Source organism: Labrus mixtus, chromosome 7 (assembly GCF_963584025.1).
Source record: "Labrus mixtus chromosome 7, fLabMix1.1, whole genome shotgun sequence".
In the NCBI taxonomy this organism is placed as follows: Eukaryota; Metazoa; Chordata; class Actinopteri; order Labriformes; family Labridae; genus Labrus; species Labrus mixtus.
In genome coordinates this window covers 9655649-9674613 of record NC_083618.1, presented here as the reverse complement: position 1 = coordinate 9674613, position 18965 = coordinate 9655649, and the positions used below count along the sequence as shown (strand labels likewise).

General features: G+C 41.7%; 1 protein-coding gene across 2 annotated transcripts in view; it reads left to right on the top strand.

The window, feature by feature from the left end:
* The window catches only part of LOC132977808 (low-density lipoprotein receptor-related protein 1-like), a 93680-nt gene that overhangs the window by 44629 nt on the left and 30086 nt on the right, over positions 1-18965 (top strand). For both annotated transcript variants that reach the window (XM_061042660.1, XM_061042661.1), the window contains exons 10-30: positions 33-176; positions 2346-2582; positions 2931-3111; positions 4070-4292; positions 4926-5115; positions 5248-5373; positions 5987-6127; positions 6560-6685; positions 6779-6895; positions 7034-7114; positions 8090-8257; positions 9603-9785; positions 9875-10072; positions 10231-10476; positions 11336-11533; positions 12928-13132; positions 13305-13469; positions 13583-13827; positions 14022-14153; positions 15066-15293; positions 16161-16335. In XM_061042660.1, coding sequence (XP_060898643.1) covers positions 33-176; positions 2346-2582; positions 2931-3111; positions 4070-4292; positions 4926-5115; positions 5248-5373; positions 5987-6127; positions 6560-6685; positions 6779-6895; positions 7034-7114; positions 8090-8257; positions 9603-9785; positions 9875-10072; positions 10231-10476; positions 11336-11533; positions 12928-13132; positions 13305-13469; positions 13583-13827; positions 14022-14153; positions 15066-15293; positions 16161-16335 — 3709 coding nt within the window. The remainder of the gene's footprint in view (positions 1-32; positions 177-2345; positions 2583-2930; positions 3112-4069; positions 4293-4925; positions 5116-5247; positions 5374-5986; positions 6128-6559; positions 6686-6778; positions 6896-7033; positions 7115-8089; positions 8258-9602; positions 9786-9874; positions 10073-10230; positions 10477-11335; positions 11534-12927; positions 13133-13304; positions 13470-13582; positions 13828-14021; positions 14154-15065; positions 15294-16160; positions 16336-18965) is intronic.

The following is an 18965-nucleotide window of genomic DNA, read 5'->3' as shown; positions in this document are numbered from 1 at the left end:
TGGTGTTAATTTCCGATCTCTGTGGTGTGTAGTACGTAGCCATGCATGTGAGGTGGACCAGAATGGGAAGGCCGGAGGCTGCTCTGACATCTGTCTGCTGGGAAACGGCCACAAAACCAGAACCTGCCGCTGTCGCTCTGGATTCAGCCTAGGCAGTGATGGCAAATCCTGCAAAAGTAAGTGGGACTACAGAGAAATGAAATAATGATGACTACAAAGAGACTTCAGTTGTTACTGTGAGATAGCTGTCAAAATACTCTTTCACACATCAGTGGGAACATTTATTCAGATACCGGTATCTCTGAGGGTACTGCTGCAGTTTCCTAAAGGGAATATAGAAAGTTTAGGGGAGTAAAAAGCTCCAGAATTGTTTGGAATATAAATATAGATCAATATCAGTTAATAGATGAAACATATCAAGGCTTACGCTTATTTACGTTTTTGAAATAACTTAAAAATTGGCACTTTATTAGTTAATAAATGGCTTAACTAGCCACCTAATATTTAAAATAAAACCAAACTTCACAATTTGAAATTTTAAAACCAACCTGTCCCCAGGCCCTATCCCATTATTCTTTTACTACTTTACTACTTTCAGAAGTATGCAGAGGGTGAAGGTGCAGACATTTGTTAATGTTTTGTTGGCGCTAATGCCAATTGTGTAACCGATTAGCAAGTAAACTAGCAAAACAGTTAGCTAAAACAGATGGTTAAATAGTGTTTTAAATGAAACAAATCTGATTAGAAGTACCTTAGTGGCTAAGTGGCTGCATTTTTAAAATAGATAACTAGCTAACCAAAGTAATGACTAGCTTAACAGTTTTTATAAAAGTAGTATTTTGGTTGGCCTTTTTTTTCCTAGAAGTATTTTTCAAAAGATGCAGAATGAACCCAGTCTCAGACCTAAGAGTAAGGTAAAACACTCGTAAAAAATATGTACATTTATTGTTTGATAAAACACACTGGTAAAACATTGTTAGCATAATAAAGTTATGAATTATTGGTTGAATTCTACTTAAAGTAAAAAACGTGAAGTGACCTAAAGGTGCTAAATGACCCAATAGTTGAAATAGATAACTAGCTAAAGTTACGAAGAGCTAAACACTTGTTATCTTTATGTTCAACTAGTCTCATGCCTGCCTTCTTTTTACTTCCTTGAATTGAAAGAAATTGAAAAAGTATGCACTGAGCCTTATGGAGACCATTGGTGACATCTGGTAAACTAGCTATCAAGCTAACAGTTAGCTTAAAATGCTGGCTTTATGGTTAAGATTTAACAAGAAAACAACACACAAAAACAAACGTTTAAGTTCCTTATTTTCTAATGTATAAATTAACAAAATGAAAATGAAAAACATGTAGCTGAAGGCTACTTTAGCTTGTTATAGTTCTGTAAAGTAGCTGTATGCATTAATGGTTTAATTCGTCATGGTTAGCTAAAAGTAGTGGAAATTATGGCGGTTAAAAATAGCTAACTTCATTTTGGATACATTGGTGAAACTATTGATAAATAACATTGACAGTTTAATTGTGATAAAAAAAAAAGATGTAACATCAACATTGGTATTTTAATTTTTTCAAGAAAAATAAGTTTAGAATAAATTCACATTATCACTTTAGCTGCGAAGAAGCTCATCTAACAGGACTATGGGTGAATATCTGATAAAGAAGGGAACTACTGCACTGTAGTGTAGACTCAGCACATCCAGAGCTGATATCTGCGTGCTCCCAGCCTAACTGTAAGTATTAAGTCAGGGGCTGCAGTGATTCAGCTCTACTGACCTGAAGACAAGGGCAGCCAAGGTTGGATCAGGGATGTGGTTCTCCCCTGGGCCGGGGGGCTGGGAGAAAGCTATGCAAAAAAAAAAGAAGAGCAGAGAACTAGGTCTTACTCTCTACCTCTGAACTGACCTCCACATAAAGCTGTCAGGCTGATTCAGCTTGTTCTGAGAGGTGTTTTCATATTCTATCAACCAATAATGAAATCACATCGATCTGCCTGCTGAGAATAAACTGTCCTTGAGAAAAACACAATTGATTCAACTATAGGCAGCCCTCTCCTCCGGCTAATCTTTCTCTGCCATGATTGAAAATCACTTAATTTTCATTTAGGCCTTTTGCTGGTCTTGCATGCTATTTGCTTGTTTAATCAATACGCATTATTTGGAAAAGAGGAAACCATGAGTCAGCAGCTAGTTTTTTGATTCTTTGTCAACAGAAATCTGTAAAGAGCAGGCTATAGGCAGGTGAAAGAAGTTGAAAGATGTCTGTTTTATTCTGTACACATAAATCCAGGTCTACCCTACAGTCTTTTTTTTCTCTCTGATTTATTGTTTTTTCTGCAGAACCCGAACATGAACTCTTCTTGGTGTATGGGAAAGGTCGGCCAGGGGTCATCAGGGGCATGGATTTGAATGCCAAGGTGCCAGACGAGTACATGATCCCAATTGAGAATCTGATGAACCCCAGAGCTCTGGACTTTCATTCAGAGAGCGAGTTCATTTACTTTGCCGACGCCACCAGCTATATCATCGGACGACAGAAGATTGATGGAACGGAGAGAGATACTATTGTGAAGGAAGGTAGGATATATAGTTAGCCTAACAAAAATGATGGAAACAAAATCTGGATAGAAAATACAGTACAAGGGCCAGTGTGTATTTTCTGAAATCATGTAAGGTTTATAAACAGGTTAACATTGAGTGATAATCAACCATAGGCCTTAAAATTCTTAAAAAAAAAGGTTTGGGTTCTTTTTGTCCACATGATCCCTATAAGGAGAAGACACAAATTTAGACTTTTAAAAGCCTAAATGATGAAAATACTAATAAATACATGCTTATTGTGTACTAAGGTGTAAGGTGTAAGTGATTTTGCAGTCAGTATTGCTTTAATGTGTGTTCTAAAAAAACAGTATATTTTTCTGACAGGCATTCACACAGTAGAGGGCATAGCCGTCGACTGGATGGCTGACAACTTGTACTGGACAGATGATGGGCCTAAGAAAACCATCAGTGTGGCTCGGCTGGAAAAGGCTTCACAGACTCGCAAAACCCTCATCGAGGGAAAAATGACTCACCCTCGAGCCATCGTAGTGGATCCCGTCAACGGGTAAGGAGGACAAAGAGGTGGAGGGAGTGATGGAGTTTGATGTTTTTAGTCCAGAGATAGTACATAAAGGTCACTGAGAAGGATCAAGAGTAAGAGCCGCTCTGCCAGGTAGAGATTTAGGCAGCAGTTCAAAGATGCCAGTTCTGAGATAGCTGTTTTGCAGTGAAGGGGTGTTTGTCATGTCTCTTCACAATGTTCTGCAGTATCCGTTGTAAATCATGATCACCTAGGCTTTTAAAAATGTGACTATATACTACACTCATCATCACACACTATTTAATAAACATGTTGATAATTTTCAGTGTTAAATGATAGATTTCCTCCAAAGCTCCAAAAGCAACACACAGGCATATCTCTCGCACTATTTCAAATAGCTCTTAATCTTGCTTTTTATGGATAAGTATCATCGACCTGACCTTACTCTCTCTTATAAAAAAAATAAACGCTCTCATAGGCATACACACACACGCTATTTGGATTGCTAGTGACAGGGTGATGTGTGTCCACACACTCCCCAGGGGAAAGGCACTCGCCTCCACTAATGCCTGTAATCAGTCAGGCTCAGGGAGAAGAGAGGAGGAGGAGGGGGAAATCTGCAGAAAAGAAAGGAAAAGGGAATATGAAATGTTAATGCTAATGCCAGTCATCTTCCAGTATGGGGGATTGTGTCTAGTTTTGCGGAATATTCCTGACAGCTGAGGCTCACAGGCTGAGCTGAGATCAGTGGAGAAGATTGACAGGTATTTAAGTTCCTGGTTTGCCTCTGGGTGATCAGATGAGAAAAACTGTGGAGCTACCTGGATGCTCTGATGACTGTTTTGCGCTTTAGGGTAGCTAGAGATTTACCAATATGCAATCGGCTCTGTTAATGCCCAGATATTCTTCAAAATGACTGAATATATATTCCAAATTTTTTTCTACCACGTCAGTCATTACACTCCCCTTTGTGTGTCCTCAGGTGGATGTACTGGACGGACTGGGAGGAGGACCCTAAGGAGAGCAAAAGGGGCAAAATCGAGCGGGCTTGGATGGACGGCTCCAACAGAAACGTGTTCCTGACCAGTAAGACGGTGCTGTGGCCCAATGGTCTGAGTCTGGACATCCCACAGGGAGTCCTCTACTGGGTGGATGCCTACTACGACCGCATCGAGATGGTCTACCTCAACAGCTCAGAACGCAAGGTCAGCACTCGCTCGCCATCACCAGGATTATTTCATGCAGTAAACAGACGAAGTGGTGCACGGGAATGGAGGCAGGGGATTATTTTGACGGGGTCTGGCATTTGCTGAGGGAGCTCATAAAGAATGTATTTTAAAGCAGTGGAGGACTGTGTGTGGTCCTTCAGGCTGAAGACTGTGGGCTTTAGCCTTTTTAATACTGCTCATTCCTCAGCATTTTGTTGTTTTAATGGGTCTCTGTGCTGTTTTTTTTAATGGGCAGGGTTTCAAGCATTTTCAATGTATTATCCAGTGTGTGGAATTTAACAGTTCATGCTTAAAAACTAAAATCAAAAATGTTACTTACATACTGAAGAATGTATTTTATTACCAGAGAGATCCATGACCTTTTTTTAATTTATTTTATCAAATCTATCTCTGCTCTAAGGTAGTCAAAGAGATTTAGAGTTTTAGCATAATTGATTGAAATGTCAAAGGGAGAAAACAAAAAACATCACACTTCATCTTAAGTTGTGTATACTCTCTTCTATCTTTATTTGTATGAACATGTTTGGAACTGTCATTCTGGGCACAGAGGTCAGCAGTCTGTTTTGGAAGAATATTTGAATATTTGACCAACTTTTCCCACATCACCAGACTGTGTACGAAGGTCAGGAGCTGAACCACGCCTTTGGTCTCTGCCACTATAAAAACTTCTTGTTCTGGAACGAGTATCGCAGTGGCAGCATTTACAAGTTGGACACCACCACTGGCGTCGCCACTCTGCTGCGCAACGAGAGACCGCCCATCTTTGAGATCCGAATGTACGACCCCCAACAGCAGCAAGGTACAAGGGATTATTGTTCTGTCCATCCAAGCATAAATGATGGCTCTATAAATACAGTACACGAGGCATTCATAAAACCAGTTTGTGTTTGCATTCCTCCTTACACATCTGCGGATGTTTCTTCATTTACAGGCTCAAACGCGTGCCGTGTGTACAACGGCGGCTGCAGCAGTTTGTGTCTGGCCATTCCAGGCGGCCGGCAGTGTGCCTGTGCAGAAGACCAAATACTCGACCCAGCAGATAACACCAGCTGCAAAGGTGAGTGCAAACATGGATGCTTCATGTGTGTGTGTGTGTGTGTGTGTGTGTGTGTGTGTGTGCATGTGTGTGTGAGACTAAAAGGTTGTTTCTCATGGCACTTCATTTTCTCAACATCAAGCTTTTATTTTTGGTATGTTGGAGAGGATGAGTCAGGCTGTGTGACTGTGGGTTTTTGTTGGAAGTGTTTGACAAAAAATAATGAACACATAGAGGTGGGCAAAATAACAAAAGCAGCTGCGTTATGTAATTCAGTCCAATAAAATCCCCTGCAGTAAGTAGGTCCCTTTTAAAGCCTCGATTGTGTTCAGATTATAAACTAAAAAACTGCACAAATTAATCACCTCTGACAAAGTCTCAATGAATCGATTAGACTCTATATTACACAGTGTTTATCTGTTATTCTGTCCCCTCTTGAATGTTTGAACTTATATTCAAGTCTAAGATACGAGATAGGTGGTTTCAACCAACAGGCTTTTTTCTCATCCTTTAATTGCTCTTTTCAATAAGTTTGGTTTTTGAACTTTTGCAGGATTTTGTAACTCAAAATGTTGTAACTGTCTTTCACATTTCTTTAATCCCTTTTTTTTTCTCTCAACTCCTTCTTCCACAGCCAACCCGTCCTATGTGCCCCCTCCCCAGTGCCAGCCCGGGGAGTTCGCTTGCAAGAACAACCGCTGCATCCAGGAGCGCTGGAAGTGCGACGGAGACAACGACTGTCTGGACAACAGCGACGAGGCTCTTGATCTGTGCCGTGAGTTTACACAAACGCATTCGTTCATCTCATGTATCAATTCTTTGGAAAAAAACAGCTCTCCTCTTGTTGGTACTGAGTCATGTGATTCCCGAGAAGCTGAATTTTACAGTCTGGTGATGCCAGAATGAAATGAGAGAGCTGAAATCGAGTGAGTGTGTGTTTAAGCCATCTCATTTTGTGTATGTGTGAGCACATGAAATCTGGAAAAGCTCTCTGTGTGTCTGCCTGTGGTTGTGGTGCAGACAAGTTCCTCTCCCAGACATAATAAAGACCCGTCCAGAAAGAAAAACGGCTCAGAAAATGAAATAAAATAACTCTTATCTTTCACTCATTTGCACCTCACATCCCTCCACTTTCTCACCTTCTTCTCACATTTTTTTGCCCCCCCGTGTCCGTCTTGCTCTTCAATGCATCCTTTCTTCTCTCCAGACCAGCACACCTGCCCCACAGACAGGTTTAAGTGCAAGAACAACCGCTGCATCCCTCTGCGCTGGCTGTGTGACGGGGACAATGACTGCGGGAACGACGAGGATGAATCAAACACCACCTGCTCAGGTAAACAAACAAACACATCCCCATACTGAAATCTTCGTGGTGTTTGTTTCTTGTTTTCCTTTTCCTCATGATCCCCTCTGTGTTGTCCTTTAGCTCGTACCTGCCCTCCTAATCAGTACTCATGCGCTAGTGGGCGCTGCATCCCTATCTCCTGGACCTGTGACCTGGACGATGACTGCGGCGATCGCTCAGATGAACCTGCCTCATGCGGTTGGTCTACTTATTCTTGTAGTCTGGTTTGGTCTCAGGTTTTTTAATGATTTGTAGTTCTCTTACTGTAGGTGCTATTTTGATATGAAGTGAGCAGTTTTTAATAGCAACATGTTGAAACTCTTGTTTTGTCCACAGCCTACCCCACATGTTTCCCCCTCACTCAGTTTACCTGCAACAACGGCCGCTGCATCAACATAAACTGGCGTTGTGATAATGGTTAGTGTCTGCTCTTTCTTCTGTCCTCTTCTCTCTCTGTGTTCCTGTTAAAGTGGCAACACCCTTGCTTTCCTTTGTCACAGTTTGCTGTGCATGTTATTTAAACACTTTACTTTTTTGCCACCTTCTTGTTGTTGTTGTTGTTGTTGTTGTTGTTGTTGTTGTTGTTGTTGTGTCTTTTTACTTTCTTGCCTGTCTTCTGTTATTCTATGTTGTTTTTTTTTTTTGTTGTCCCGTGTTTGCCCACTCTGCTGTCTTCCGTTGGTTATGTCTTTCAGAAAAGGATTGTGGGGACGGCTCTGATGAGTTGAATTGTCCGAACCTGACCGGTTAGTGCATAGATCAACATGCACCAAAACAGCCGTGATGCTAGCCGAGCTCTAGGAGCGTCCAGTTAGGCTGGCTAATAAACTGTTAGGGCTGCTTCTCTCTGCTAATTGAAGACGGCCACAAGCTGAGGCCAAAAAACTGCTGCCATTAATTACCTGTAGGTTTCTGCAAGAGGGGTTTGAAGCTTATAAAAATTAAATGTAAATACTTTATTAGAGCAACCAAATTCACAGGGAAAGTGAAGGTGTAGTTGTTGTGTAAGCAATCAATTCTTGAATTAGGGGAAAAAGTGAAACCACAGGATAGATTTTCCTGTCCCCAATGAATATGAAATCAACTGCTTTAAAAAGTGCTAAGGTAATACTTTAAGTTTTCTTTAACATTAGTATGGGCATAATGTGCTTATGATGCTCTGCTGCCAAGCTCAATGTATCAGCGCTCGGTACATTCCCTCATGGTGCATGGTGTGATCTATGCAGTTTCTGCCATTATTTACCCTCTCATATTCTGTTCCATTTGTATTCCATTGTTTTCACTGTCTCTGTGTTATGCTGTTTGCATATTTTTATTGATATGTTTCCTTTGAGGCAGCGGGCGCCTCATAATGTGAGAGAGTGAGTGTTGTCTGACTGCTTGTTTTTTCAGATAATGACTGTGGGGACAACAGCGACGAGGCAGGCTGTAGTCACTCGTGCTCCAGCGCTCAGTTCAAGTGTAACAGCGGCCGCTGCATCCCCGATTACTGGACCTGTGACGGAGATAATGACTGTGGGGACTACAGTGACGAGACCCATGCTAACTGCACCAATCAGGGTGAGTGTTAGCCCGAGGATTAGGCAGAGTTCCCTACCTTAATTGAAAAAGAAATTATATAAGAAAGATGAAATCGAGTATCAGTAACTGGAATGGCTCCAATACAGCCTAAAAATCAGTATCAGGCGTTTTGGAGTAAGCCGCTCCATGCACTCGAAACAATACTACATTTTTAAGATCCTTACATAATCTCATTCTGTATTCTTCTTGAAACTCTTAGCCTACATAGCAACAATAAAATATGTATCTCTACAACCAACATCTACGGTTTTAATTGCTGTAAAGAAGAATTTTGGGATCTGAGCTGCAAAAGCAACACAAGTCATATGTTGCAAAATTTAAGTGTTTCAATCAAACATTTCAAAGTGGTATCTCTTTAAATATTTTAAGTAAAGACATGCAAGCCTGCAGAAACACAAATTAAAGGATTTTCATCAAGGCGTTGGTGGCTCTTTCTGAATGTCTTAAGTTCAGCAGAATGTCAGCCATGCTTCGTATTGGTTCGGAGCACTGAGCCAGAGCATACAGCTGTCATATCAGATCAGTACAGAGTTAGTAGTTAACAGCTGTTTGGTTGTAACAGGATGTTGTGGGTTTTTTTTACACTGGTGTTGCAACATGCAACTCTACCTGGTGTTCTTTGATGGGTTCAATAAACCACAACTTCCAACCATAGCAAACAATCACATATTGACAATATAAAAACTAAAGCTGATGTTGAAAGGCCTTATTCACAAAAAGAAACACATAGGGAAACCTGTACCTCTTTGTATCGGCCTTATTGATTGAACACAGCTGTGACAGGTGGTTGTTATTATCATGCTGGATGGTTGCATCTGTGCACTGTTCTGTCATTTGTTCCCTGAAGTGCACCGTGCACTACAAACACGGTGAGTGTTTTTATTTAAGTCAGTAGATTTAAGAGGTCCCTGGCTGCTATTAGTCACACAGGCACAAACCAGTCTTATGGGTACAACCTAGCTACTAGCACATAATACATCTCATTTAGTAAGTGATATAATAACTGTTGTCTTTTAGATTAAGACACAAGGCAGATTTTGATAAACCTTCTTGTAATTTTATGAGTCATTTATCTCTGGTTAATAGCAACATTGAAAGAATAACAAAATGAGTCATTGGCAGCTGTGTTTATGATAACAATGACTCTGTGTGAATGCATACTTGAATCGGTATCCTTTTCCTGTGACAAACACTGTTTGCCGTCCACGTTTCTAACAGACAACTCATTAGTTTTGTGTCTGTTGATGTTGCACAACTTTGTGTCCTGAAGGGACTGAAGAAGATGGTCCTGTCAGAGTCTGATGACGTCTCTCTCTCTCCACAGCCACCCGTCCACCCGGAGGTTGTCACACAGATGAGTTTCAGTGTCGAATGGATGGCCTGTGCATCCCTCTGCGCTGGCGCTGTGACGGTGACACCGACTGCATGGACCTGAGCGACGAGAAGAACTGTGAGGGCGTCACACACATGTGCGATCCAGCTGTGAAGTTCGGCTGCAGGGACTCTGGTGAGGATACCGCACTCCAAGTTAATACAGTTTACTTAGATTCAGCTTGATTACCTATTCTTAAAGTAATTGCCGCCGTCTGTCCACAGCTCGCTGTATCAGCAAAGCCTGGGTGTGTGACGGCGACAGTGACTGTGAGGACAACTCGGATGAGGACAACTGCGAGGCGCTGGTGTGTAAGCTGTCCCACCATGTGTGTGCCAACGACTCCACCATCTGCCTGCCTGCAGAGAAACTTTGTGATGGCACTGATGACTGCCCAGATGGCTCTGATGAGAAGCTCTGCGGTAAGAGACAACAGAGAACAGGCTGGGTTTTAGTACAGGGGATGCCAAAAACAGCAAGCAAAACTCTGCATCTTAAAACCGTGTCCTCAGTGGAAACATAACAGTTCTTTGTATTTATCACTTGTGTCATTGCTTCTTTAATTTTCCCTCTTTTACAGACCTGTGCTCACTCGACAATGGTGACTGCAGCCATAACTGCACAGTGGCCCCTGGCGAGGGGGTGATCTGTTCCTGTCCACTGGGCATGGAGTTAGGGGCCGACAACAAGACCTGTCATATCCAGAGCTTCTGCGCCAAACACCTGAAGTGCAGTCAGCGCTGTGAACAAGACAAGTTCAGTGTGAAATGTTCCTGTTACGAGGGCTGGGAGCTGGAGCCTGACATGGAGAACTGCAAGAGCACTGGTAAGGAAAAGAGAAAGCAGCACCAGAGTGGCAAATGGATGAAAATGGAGGTTCAGTGAGGAATTTCGAAGTTTGATTGATACTAATGCTACAGTAAGGGAGGAAGCTATAGAAGTGGCTGTGTTCTGGGCTTTGTCAGAGTTCAAGTCTGCAGAATCAAGAAGTGTAGTGTGGGTTCAAGCAGAGGAGAGACCGCCCAAGCAGGAAACGGTGTGGTTGGAGAAGGCTCACTCTGCCAAAATGCGATACTCGTTTGGACAATAGACAGAGCACTGCAGACAAAAACAGAGGATTAGCTTGAATACCTCTCAAACAGGAATAAGATGGAGGGAAGAGGTCCACAAAGGAAACATTAAAATACATTGGAAATGTTTTAGCTGTTTGCTGTTATTATTTTATGAAAAAACATCAAAACTGGTGAGCAGATATGCGCTCCATTAGAGTGGTCTGGGGGAAAAGTATAAGAAAGAGGAAACTGCTCAGTCACATTTCATCTTAGTATTATATCTGCCTGCAGCTACTAGCCAATAGGAAACATGAAATACTGATTGTGTGCTGCACTGCTAGGTCTTAAAGACCAGCCACTAACACCCCGTCATTCATCCTGCTGCCTGTCTGGCTGCCTGTTAGCTAGTGATAACTCCTGTCTTATTTACACTGTGTTTTAATTACCGGGGATTAGAGCCACTTTGAACACAGCTCCTCTCTCCCTGGTCCGCAGTGGAGCGTGGATGTGAGGGTTTCCACGCCATGAAGCGAAGCTGCTCTGCAGTATTTTCACTGATAATCAATGGTCACTAAGCCGAGGATTTTAACCCTTTACCACCTGGCCACTGATCTCTCTGGTTTATACCCACAGATCCCTTCAAACCCTTTATTATTTTCTCAAACCGCCACGAGATCCGACGTATTGATCTGAATAAAGGAGAGTTTAGTGTTTTGGTACCAGGACTGAGAAACACCATCGCTCTCGACTTCCATCTCAGTGAGAGCGCCCTCTACTGGACGGACGTGGTGGAGGACAAGATATATCGCGGGAAGCTGTCCGAGAATGGAGGTGAGACGTTTTAAACACAATCACCAGATCTTTTGGATAGTATGACATAAAATGAAGATCCACTTACATGGTTTCCACTGACACATGACATGGTCTTCATAGATTGAGATAGCATTAAATCAGTTCACATCACAGGGCATTTACATTTAGAAATAAATGCAGAACCATCACATTTTGTAAAAGATGGACATTTAGAATGCAAGACTTGCATTAAAAGTGACTTTCTACTAAAAAAATTAAGCCCCTCAGAGTGTCAGGGGCAATTTACCATATTGAATTTTACAGGCTTAGAGACATTTATGAGTCATAACATTTTAATCTCTAAATACGATATTGCACACCAGGGTTTAATATTTATTTCTGTTGAGGTAAACCATTTGGACTTTTCAAGAGTTCAGTTTTGACAATATTATTATGCCTAGAATATCTGTGACATGGCCCTATTGTTGAAAATATCCAGCACAGCATGTCAAATGTCAGCAGTGTTGGTCGTGTTATCGTGGCTTCATGTGAGCAGAGTGTCAGATGATGACATCATCACTGAAGCAGTAATAAAAACAACATTATGTGTACAGGTCTGAACTTAAGTTTGAAAAATGGTGTGTGTGTTTGTGTGTACATGTGGTTGTGTGTGTGTGTGTTTTCATTGCTCCAGACAGGATAATGACTCATCTGGAATAATTAGACATTTCCCTCTGATTAGGGTCCCACCGGAAAATAAAAGAGACAGGAAGAGGCTGGATGAAATGTCTCTTCAGCCCTGCAGTACGCCACATGTTTAGTTTTTTTAAAGCTCACGGTGTAATTGTAGTCTTAACACCCCCCTGCTGAGCCTCTACTGTATTTGTTTATGTTCCTATTCACTGTACTGACATGTTGTTTTATCCTGAACCTATCATCTAACCTTTTGCTTCAAGGAAATCTCAGTTTGTTTTGCAACATTCACCATGAATCCAAATAGCTTGATCACATTTTCATGAATTTTAAATACTGAGAGGCAAAGTAGATCAGCGCAGTACAATCTGAAACACCGCCTTCAGCCAATTGCATGGTTGATGCCTTTATGCGTACATATTGAAATATTTTGTTAATTCATTAATAAAGTTAAGAGCCTCAGAGGAATGGTTTTTTTTGTTGAGTAATAAGATATTTAGATGAGATCCAATTATTTCAAAAGGAAGAGAATGAAAAAACCCCACAGATTTGAACCAGCTCGTTCTAACATTTCTACAGTAGATAATTAGGTAGACACAATAAAATGATTATGCAGTTTCTACTTTTGTCTTATTAATAATAGGGAAAATGTAAGTTGACCTACCTTTAAAGAAGGTAAAGCAGTTTAAAGAAACTATAACTGACCATTTCTCTCCTTGTTTTTTTTCCCATCCTTGTAGCTTTAACCAGTTTCGATGTCGTAATCCAGTACGGGCTGGCGACCCCCGAGGGCCTGGCTGTGGACTGGATAGCTGGAAACATTTACTGGGTGGAAAGCAACCTGGATCAGATAGAGGTGGCCAAGTTGGACGGCACCATGAGGACCACTCTACTGGCTGGAGAGGTGGAGCACCCCCGAGCCATCGCCTTGGATCCTCGCGATGGGTAACTTCAACACTGCATGCTCTATCTCCAGCTGATATCAAACAGAAAGCATTTCATTAAAGAACCACAGTGTTTTATAAAGTTTGAATGACTTCTGGGTTGTCTATCTACAGATCTTGAACATGCTTTGTTGTATCGTAATGTTTTAATATCTGCATATCAATGTTTGCAGGATCCTCTTCTGGACAGACTGGGATGCCAGCTTGCCCAGGATTGAAGCCGCCTCAATGAGTGGAGAAGGAAGGAAGACCATCCATAAAGAAACGGGCAACGGAGGCTGGCCAAATGGACTCACTGTGGACTATCTAGAGCGCCGCATCCTCTGGATTGACGCCAGGTAACAAAAAAAAAAAGGGCACAGACATGAACACAATCACACGATTAATTCATGCATGTACAAAATATTTAAGGTAGGCCCAGATTCTAACTGAAAAATTGTGTTGTGCGCAGGTCTGATGCCATTTATTCAGCCAAATACGATGGTTCTGGACTGATTGAGGTTCTAAGGGGGCACGAGTATCTGTCACATCCCTTCGCAGTCACGATGTACGGAGGAGAGGTTTACTGGACGGACTGGAGGACCAACACGCTGGCTAAAGCAAACAAGTGGACAGGAAGCAACGTCACTGTTGTTCAGAGAACCAACACACAACCTTTTGACCTGCAGGTGTACCATCCATCCAGACAGCCGCAGGGTGAGAAACAAACACTCGTGAACAAACATCCTGTCAAACTATAGTGTCTAAATGTAGACTTTGTGCAGCTTTTCAATATAGCCTAAAACATAAGAAATTAAAGAAATACATGAATTATGATGGTAGACACTGATTTATGAGATGTTTGAGTGTCCTTTCCTCTGTAATATTTTTCTGTTCTTATTTCCCTATAGCTCCTAACCCATGTGCTGCTAAAGATGGCAAGGATCCCTGCTCACATCTCTGCCTCATAAACTACAATCAGACTTTCTCGTGTGCCTGCCCTCACCTCATGAAGCTCGGCCCTGACAGACGCACATGCTATGGTAAGCAAGAACACACAGTGTTCACACACTGTACTTCCATGCAGTATCTGAAAAGATACTCTTAGATAATCTTTTTAACCAGCAGACAATGCTCCCCTCTGCCTGCTTCAGCAACGTTGTCATATTTATGTCTCAGCCTGTACATGCAGAATCCTATATTTCCATTTGTATGTGTGTCTGTCTGTGAGTGAGAGTGTGTGTGTGTGTGTTAGAGAGAGGGGAGAGAAAAGAACAGATGAAACAATGTAGACTTTTTTTCACTTTGACTTGCTATTGCCGTGACAGCTTAGGAGCACATTGAAGTGTCCGTCTGTGAAGCGAAAGAGCGGGCTTGTTTATTCAGTTAAGAGTTTAGTATTCAGGGCATCACTTTCTATTATCTCGGGGGGTAATGAAATAGAGAACCCCACTCTGTCTGATGCAGGCATCAGCCACGACTCTCCACATCCACCACCTAGTCTGGCCCGGCCGCTGCAACCCAACTCTGTCATTACTCTCCTCCCCTCTCTGTCTCTCTGCTGTTCTGCCTGTCTATCATTTAAGCTGCACATGGTTAAATGATGATGGGACTGTTGAGACCAATGCATTTGTAATGCATCAGCACTGATTGAATTCACTCTCGCTGTCATGGTTGCGCTATTGAGTTAGCCGGCCAGACACAATCATTAGAGTCAACGATGCAATTGGATTAACTGTTTGTTCAAGTGGGCAGGAACAATACACACATGCACCCAACCATGCTGCAAAGACCTTTCCCTACAAACTCTGGCATTAGTGCGCTCAAGCATTTGACGTTTGACTCGAAGCTGCATTTAACTCCTGATTACTCCCATTGAACGCTGAAGTTTTGGTGAATTACTGAAGGATGCATGTCAATATGTGTCCCCCTCCCCTCCCCTCCCCTCCCCGTAGAATCCCGTCAGTTCCTGCTTTACGCTCGCCAGATCGAGATCAGAGGGGTGGACATCGACAACCCCTACTACAACTACATAATTTCCTTTACTGTGCCGGACATCGACAACGTGACTGTGGTGGACTACGACGCTCTGGAGCACCGTATCTACTGGTCAGATGTCCGCACACAGACCATCAAGAGAGCTTTCATCAACGGCACCGGAGTCGAGACAGTCGTTTCTGCTGGTACGGAACAACACAAGGACATAATAGAACACACCATATGCACTTAGGCTTATTCTCAGATTTTTTGTATGAAAATAAAATATTTTTAAGACAGGCAGAGATGAGTTAACAGCTTTAACTAACAAATGATGCTTTTAAAAGCTGGATGGCCTGCTCCTATTGGACATTGTTCTTAACTCCAAAGAAAGAAAGTGAAAGAAAAACATCAAGTGCAATTGATTTTCAAGGGGTTCTTCCTCACAGTTGTGCTAATATATTTAGGGAATGTATGGTTGTTAACATCAGAATTTCATTCAGGTTAACCTCTTGTAGAGAAGAAAGTTTTCAGCTTTCTGAAATTCAAAGGAAATTCAGAAATTCTCAGATTCATTTGAAAACGGAATTTTTCAAATCTTTTTATTTTGTGCGTTTTTGTCAAGAGTTCCTGTATCCGACCACATCTCTGTAGCTCTGACCTTTGTTCTCACTAAAGCAGTCCACATGCCTAAGCTAAGTAAGAGCTAAACTATGCACAGGCTTTTTTTCTCTGGGCATTTAGCTTTAGTATCAGTTTTTACCATGGCATCATGCAGAGTGTAATGATCAAGTACCTGAGACCATCTTGCGTAATGTTATGTTTCACACCATGCTTCTGAAAACATTAAACATCTGCCATCAGCTAACTTGTTAAACAACCCACAGAGTTAGCGTTTATTAGTTAATTAGCTACAATGTTAGTATCGTCCATAAGGGACTTATCAAAGGGTAAATTGCAATATCTTTTGATGCAGATCTTCCCCCCCTCTAGCTTTGATGTTATGTATTAGAATATCAAACAACGCGAGTTAGAAATATGTTGAAAGGCTTTATATGTTTATCTTTTTTCAGATCTGCCAAACGCTCATGGCCTGGCGGTGGACTGGGTGTCCAGGAACCTGTTCTGGACCAGTTATGATGCCAATAAGAAACAGATTAATGTTGCCAGACTTGATGGCTCCTTCAAAAATGCGGTCATCCAGGGCCTGGACAAACCACACTGTCTCGTGCTTCATCCAATACTTGGGTAAGCCCCCCGCCCCCCCCAAAAAAACACTAAACACTCACTACTTCTCGTCAATACTTTTAGTAAAAATGAAGCTTTTACAAACTTCCCTGAGACAACCTCCTGATATCCATTTTAAACTCAAACACACACAAACACAAATAGTAGTGCCCAAACACTCATACACACTCAAAAATGAAGTGTGGCTGTCTGGCTTAACGGTTTTGCGATGACAGGCTGAGTAGTGTGCTATTGATGGTCGCTGACCTCTGACAGTTTTTCACTCAGGAAGTGCTTCCAATTTTTCCCCTCTCATGCCATCTTTCTTCTCTGTCACTCTCACTCTGTATCTCCCTCCACTTTTTATTCTGAAAGAAAGCTTCTGCTCTTAGACTATCTATGAATTATTCACAGTCAGTGTCTCTGTCGCTTTCTGTCACTATTTCTGTGCCTGTGTTTATCTTACATCCTGCTCCCCCTCTCCACTCCTATCTTGTTTAGCAAATGTCCATTCTTCCCTCCCCTTGCCCTTCTGGAAACTTCATCCCCCCCTCAGCTCCCCAAACAGAACCTGGACATCAGCCTGTCCTCAAAGAGCAAAAACAGACCATCTGATCTGTATATATAGATTGACTTCTGTCCTGCAGGAGTATTTGTTCTTGGAGGATTTGTGGTGGAAGAAGATGGGATATTTCCTTAAGAAATGTCTCTGCCTCTTTGTGTACTCCTTCCTCTTTTTCAAAGAGCAAGTCTACTTGTGCAGAGGAATGTTTCCGATTCGAGCATAGTTGGCGTGGGGGAAAGATGAGAAGCAGATGCTGGATCCACATGCTGGGGCCATCTCCTCTGTCTAGCACACAAACACACAGCCCAGATGATGTCCAGGAGTGGGTGGGGGCAAAGAGAGTCAGGGAGCACAAAAAAAAAAAAAAAACACGAGCATGTGGGTGTTTAAATGCGCCTGAAACTTTATTTAAAGGCATGTTAGCAAACACATGAAGGGTGTGGTGGATGTGGTAAAAGGAAGTGGGTGAGGGGGGCAGAGGATAGATGCCCTTTAAACATACGCTACATTATGGTCTATAAAAAGAGAAGCACACTCACATTGTCTTGTATCCTCCTCTTGTGGGTGCGAGGGGTTAAAATAGTATGAGGAGAATAAAAACCTGAGGCTAAAAAAAGGTGTATGTGAGAGATTTGAGGGTTTGGATGTTAGACATCCACGACCAGTCATGTATCATATTTCAGCTCCTCAATGATTGGTTTAAAAAGGTTTTCAGTGGGTTAATTGAGTCCAGTGTGCAACCTTAGCTATACTTTTGTTTAAACTATTTTCAGCCTTAAATTGAGAGCACATCTTGTATTGTAAAAACATTCCTACTAAAGTCACTCAGTTTGTTGTGATTAACAGACCAGATGCCACACAGACTGTTCCTGTTTTGTTTCTAGAATTACTGTTCATACTTTAGCATGTCCTGGACATACAAAAAGGGGTGAATAACTTTACTATAGCTAACGGAAGCTCACCACACATTAGTTAACTAATTATTGAACTAAATGAGAGCTCACTCCCTACCAACCTGCTAGTCTACTCTTTCCTAGTGGAAGGAGCTATGTAAAATTACTCCTCTAACACCCTTTGGAGGACAGATGAACAAGTTATAATCACAGCCCCAGGATTATCTGCCTAACATTCATTTCTAGAATAATTAGATTCAAGGATAACCCCTGGTATAGGACTCTAGATTACCCCCCAGAGAGGGAATAACTGTGAACTCCCCTCGCTAGGATATTTGGTGTGTATGAAGTGTGTAATATAAATCAGTAAGACAAGTGTGCCGTGGTGTGACTGCTCAAAACTTACCTTCCGAGGTACATAGGGTCCTTAAGGGGAACTTCCAGTCTTTGTGGTGTAAATGATTTCAGTCAGAAAATGATTTCAAAAAGTTTCCGAAAATGTATAAAAAAAAAAAATTCAAATGATATTCCAAATGCAAATACAAAACAGTAAAGGAAAATATAAAAAATGGAAAAGAAATGAATGAAAACTCAAAGACCAAAGTCTAAACCTGTGAGTGTGGACACTTGAGGTTTTAAAAGATCTTGGCTCAGAGACTAAGTCCCAAAATGGGATTTCAAAAGTCAGAGTGACGTGGATTCGTTTAGCAAAGCCAAAAGGAACCTCGATCAGATTTTCTGCAGGGTTTTTATAGCCAAAAAGTCTCTCTTTTTTTCAAGATCCTGTAACACCTCAACAATGCACGTTCGCAGAAACGTGATGCATCCACAGGTAATACCAAGTTCATATGTGGTTTCAGCTCGAAGACCGTGAACCGAGCAGATACACAGAAGAGCTGATACTCAGAAACGCTATACGCCTACGAGCTCCTATGTGGCCTTGCTTCAATGTATGGCACACTTATCTTGACCTCACAGGAGTGTAGGCACTACGAGTGTGTGTAAGTTTAACAGGAAATGTTGAAAGCAGAAAAAGGTTATGACTTTATGACCTATGTATTAAATGATGAAAGAATTAAATGATAATGAAAAAATAAATAAATAAATAAAATTCAACAATTGCATAACTCTTTCTGATCTTTCAACAATACTTACTTATGTAACCATGACATAATATAATCCAGAACATGGGA